This window comes from Populus trichocarpa, chromosome 8, assembly GCF_000002775.5.
Source record: "Populus trichocarpa isolate Nisqually-1 chromosome 8, P.trichocarpa_v4.1, whole genome shotgun sequence".
Lineage (NCBI taxonomy): Eukaryota > Viridiplantae > Streptophyta > Magnoliopsida > Malpighiales > Salicaceae > Populus > Populus trichocarpa.
In genome coordinates, this window is record NC_037292.2 from 8,315,468 (window position 1) to 8,320,949 (window position 5,482).

At 36.8% G+C, this 5,482-nt stretch overlaps 1 protein-coding gene across 1 annotated transcript; it reads left to right on the plus strand.

Moving 5' to 3' along the window:
• The first annotated feature begins 2,308 nt into the window (after positions 1-2,308).
• Positions 2,309-5,190, plus strand: LOC7488390 (uncharacterized). The gene is made up of 3 exons (XM_002311455.4): positions 2,309-2,897; positions 3,122-3,164; positions 4,411-5,190. Exons 1-3 carry the CDS (start codon positions 2,439-2,441, stop codon positions 4,833-4,835), a joined length of 927 nt encoding a protein of 308 aa, XP_002311491.3. The 5' UTR covers positions 2,309-2,438; the 3' UTR covers positions 4,836-5,190.
• Positions 5,191-5,482: the final 292 nt, after the last annotated feature.

The following is a 5,482-nucleotide window of genomic DNA, read 5'->3' on the forward strand; positions in this document are numbered from 1 at the left end:
AATAATAATAATAATAATAATAGAAGAATAAAAGGAGGAGGAGGAGGAGGCGTATAAAATAATGCAAAAGGGGCGGGAATGGGGGGGGCGGGAATGGGGGGGGCGGTGGTGGGGCTTGTGATGAGGCAATAATTGAGGCCAGAAGTGGTAAGGAGAGGCAAGACCGTGTCCTCGTCTGCACTGTTAGCGCGTAGAACGTTGGAGTGGATTCGGTGATGGTGACAAATTTCACTTTTTCTCTCTCTCTGATTTTATTTTTTTAAAAGATCAAATGTCACATCCTTTACAATGAACTTTTGCTCGGTCCTAGTTGTGATTGCTACGGGATAAAAAAAAAAACAATAAATAAATAAGTAATAGTTTTAAGAGTGTAAAAATATCAAGGAATAAAATATTAAAAATGCTTGATAATAATTACAAAATTAGAAGTAAAAATACCCCCGGCATAAATTAAATAGAATTATAGATAATTAAATAATACTAAACTTGTGCAAAACTAAAATATTTCCCTAATCAAAATCCATCCACTTTTACTTCATTTATAATCTGTTTAAAAATATAGTTATGATTACTTTTTAAAGTATTTTTTATTTTAAAATATATTAAAATAATATTTTTTTTATTTTAAAAAAATTATTTTTAAAATTAACGCATCAAAATAATTCAAAAATTACTAAAAAAATTAATTTTTAATAATAAAATAATAATTTTTTAAAAAACACGTATTAACCCGTGTTTCTAAACAATATCTTTAAAAAAATCAATATTTAACCCGTGAGTACAGTAGTTAAAAATTACTATTGTATTTTTATTTCGTTCACCGTCATACAAGACATCTATAATAAAAAAGTCACGGTCTCCTGCAACGCGGAGAGTCGTGCATGCATCGACATTGACACGTATTTTGAAGGGAGAAAAATTATTCCACACGAAAGATCATAAGAGAGCCATGTTATTGTATTCTTATCAATGAATTGGCTTAAGATATTTTATAAAACATTTTATAATAACCCTACATAGTACAGTCTTGTCTAAATTGTGCCGCCGGTATTTATATATAATTGAAGCTGGAGGTGGAGGAAGAAGAGAAGTGCCGTCACTGATTAGGAGTTGACGATGATTTTGATGCGGGCGGCTGAATTTAGTGTTTTTTTTTTCTCGAAGGAGAATTTAATTCATGCATATTTTATATCTAACAGGAAAAAGAATAGTCAACCGTCCAAATCGATAGTACTCTCATTGTTATCATTATTACTGGGATTTATAAAATGAAATTTCAAGCATCCCTTCACGGTTATGATACGGTGAATGCATGGCGTTGACAAGTGTGATGATCCAAGACCTGCCACGATTTAACACAGTCAACTCCAAGCTAGGTTAGAATAATTGTGCTGCTGTAAAACGCTGTCGCACTAGTCGCAAGGAAACTAGCAAAAGAAAGAAAAAAAAGAAATTATTTGTGTGCTCTTTATAAAGCTCCCGGAGACTATGTATATAGCAATCAAATATGATTGAGAATGGCATTATCGACGTTATAAAAAAAAAAAAGAGACTGTCCTAGTGGGATGGGTCCAATAATAATATCGAAGGTCTCTCTCTCTCACTTTCTATTTTGCTCTGGCTATATTAATTAATTAATTATGATATTGAAAAGGGTGGTTAATAAGAATAAAATTCCGTGATTAATGTTGAGAACCGACATCTTAATTAATATCCTAATGCTACGACATTCAATGCCACCCCTTGTATATATGATTTAATTATTAGTACGGTTGCGTTATAATTTTCATAAATGATTCAGATTGCTTCATAATCTCGTAGGTCATAGAATTTAACTACATGGCAGATTAGCAGGGCATTGCAGGCCAGTTTGTGCGTGCTGAATTAGGTTCCCATCTCGAACAAGACTTATAAAATAAAACTTACACTTTGTGTTATGTAATCATTAATATTAATAAGAAAAAAAATTGAGCTCAAGACTACGTGCAGGCTCAGTGTGTATTTAGTAATCCAGCTAAAAATATATTAAAAATATGTATTTTTATTTTTAATATCATCCAATTAAGTTTAAAACTATTATTTTAATTTTTTAAAAAATACTTTTAAAATACAAAAACAAATATACTTACGTAGTCAATGATTGCGATAGCTTCCGCTTTAGGTCCCATGACCACATCCATCCACTCCACGTCACATCTTAGTCTGCCACCCAACTGGCTTTATTTCCACGTGTCAAGAAAACATTGTCTACTCAACTCCGACCCCACACACTCCCAACCCCACCGAATATATACTCTGACTTGGCGATGACCCCTCCCCCGTCTTCTACCGCAAAAAAAAAACCCTACACCTCCTCCTCCATGAGATAGCCCAGGCAGAGCGGTACTGTACCTCCAGTACCCATCTCTACAAAGCAGATATTGCCAAGTCAGCAAAACATGGCTAATAAAGAAGAACCAAAGACTGCTCCACAGCCAGATCGGTGGTACAATCTAACCCTGGGTCCTTCCTTTAAAGAACAACCCTCCAACAAGTACTGCACTTTGCGATACGAATTCAAGCCAGCTTCGATCGATAAAACTAAGCCTGGGTTATTCCACAAGAATAAAGACAATCGAGTTTCGGTCGAGTTTCAGAATAATCAATTAGGAAAACCGAAAGTCACTTTTGAAGGAAGCAGTGAGGATTATAAAGAAAACGATGCCGTTTTGTTTTTTGATGGCCAGAATTTCCGATTGGAGAGCCTTCATCGAGCTGTTAAGCAGCTTAGGCATCTAAGATTGCCTGGTGAATCTGCTGCTCAATCTTTTCCGACTGTGGAGGCTCCCGTGTTGTCTCCTGTTGGGAAGGGTGTGAAACCTGGTCATATTGGGCGAACTGGGTTCCCTGCTGTGCCGGTGAGTTACTGGAGCAATTTTATTTAGTGATCACTACAACGATGGCGCCAACCCGAACTAGTTTTTGTTTTTAATTTTTTATTCAAGCTTAGTTGTTGTCGATAAGTCTTTGTTTGCTTGCTCTGTTTCTGCATCGGCTGTTTAGAAGTGATCATCCGAATCTCTTTATATCATTCTGATTCCCTGCTGATGTTTTACATTTCTTGTGCTTCATGTCTGAGCAGGTAGAGGTGGAACGGATTGATGTGGGCGGAACACAGGTTTCAGGTATTTGGAATAGTTTATTTATTGGCAGAGCCTGTCCAATTTTCGGATAATATAGAAGTGATCAGAAATTCAAACCAAATTTTAATTTGAGAACGACACAATTGAATCCAGTTCCCAAGTTTTAGAAGTTGCAGGAGTAATTTCTAAATCATGTTGAAGAGCACCTTTGTTAACTAGATGCACTTGCTAGTTATTTGATATGATATTTGTTGCTGTTCATCTAGAGGGATGGATAGACTATGCATTTCGTTTAATTAAGGTGGCCCAAGTTGGATTATCTGCTCGTCAGGATTTCCAATCCAGATTTTAATTATCATCCGAAATGGCCATGTGGTAGTTCTGTTTTTTTTTTTATTATTATTATTAACATGGGTCTCCGGGCCAGTTTAGATCCACCTCGACTAATCCTACAGGTCCTGAAGTTAATGATCATATAAGTTTCCAGTGGTCCTGAAGGAACTTAAACTCATGATTATTAAGGAACAAACCCAAAACTTGATCAGTTGAGCTACCCCTTACTGTTTGCTTATATAAGTTGTGCATAATTTCCCCGTATCTCATCTGTAGAAGTTTACTAGATGTTTTGATTTAACAGCTTAAAAGGAATGTTTCATTTGGAATGATTTAACATGCAGGGCTAGTTATTTTAAAAAGCAAAAAACTCTTACCAAACCCTTAAGATTTTTTCTGTATTTAAGTTGGATTTTTTTTTAGATTTTTAAAAAAATCTGTAGAGGAAACCAGCAGGATGTGCTCCTTGTTATTTCTGTCACTTAGATTGAGGACCCTCTTAAATTTCCATTCTCAATATCCACCCACCTATCCAATTAGACAACTCTCCTTAAGTTGCCGACATGGCCACTTCAACAGTTCCTAACTGTAATTTATTGATCTGCTTTTTACTTTTCTTACGCCGAATCTATAACTTGTGCATTTTTGTTTGGTTATTTTCTTTTCCTGAAATCCAAGAATATTTAAATGGCTCGATTGTTGGTAAACATGGAACCACAAATTTATTTTTCACTCTTACTATTTGTCAAGACCATTCATTCATATGAAAATGACACTTTCAGATGATTACTAAGCAAGAAATAAGAATATATCCTGGGTTCCATTATTATTCATATGTGATTTTCAATGATCGCTCATTATTAAGTGATATTTAGTGTTTCAGCTTACTGTTATCTGCCTTTTATACATCTCATTGTGTGTTTTCGTGCATCATGATGCTCTCATGACACAATAGGTACTAAAGCTGCCAGTAGGGGAATTACTGAGTATCCAACCCGTCCACCAAATGTATCAACTTCCTCGCCAAGCCCTAGGAATGATGTTGAAGAACATCAAGATATAGACATCGAGGACATTTTTGGTGCTGGCTCACCTGATGATGGGAATGCAATTGAAGAAAAAGTTGATGCTGGCTTTGATATCAATGTACCGCAGCAAAACAACACTGATGATGAGATAGCTGATGTGGATGATAGTGGTGATGAGGCAGACAAGGGTCTCAATGCTGCAGAAGCCCTTAGAGCCCAGAAAAATGCAGATGGGAGAGATAAGCAGACTTCCAGTTCTAGTAGCAGCAGTGGAAGCGGGAGTAGCGGTAGCGGGAGCAGCAGCAGCAGCAGCAGTGAAGACAGTGATGAAGATTCTGTCAACTCTATCTGAAAGTTCAAGCAACTCCCAGGAGGCATCTAAAGACAAGCAAAGAATTACCAAATGGATACTTATCAACCGTGGAGATAGAGAGGAATAAACCACCCCGGTTTGAGGAGGAAGGCATTTATGTTTACCTTCTTTCTTTGATGGGATGCATTATCTTATGCAATAATGACACCGTGTTTTTGTATGTCAAATATGAAGCAAACAGCTTGTAATTTTTTGAGAACAAGACACACACGATAAGATTTGTATTTCAATTACAAGGGACCTTTGGAAGGGTGACTTTGGATTTCACTGTCTTGGCTGGTTGAACTACAGCGTGGTTAAGTTGAATATTAAGTTCTTGAGATTCCTGTGATCAGAGTTACTGGATGATTTTTTGATGCAGAAGTTCATGTTCCTGAGGCGAATGGACAACGCGGACCTGATGCTGAGGTAATCAGACATCATTGCTGCTTCTAGTTTCCTGCGTTACAGACATTCCTTGCTCTTGGGTCAACAAAGGACGGCGCTTTATGTTCATATTTCTTTCTTTCGGTTACAGAGGAGAGGAGCGGAGCCCAGACCTTCGTGGCAAGCTCTTCTGGGGTTCGTTTTGAAATTGATCGGGATGGTGGGAGCTAAGAAATAATACAGTAACAGGGGATCACTGC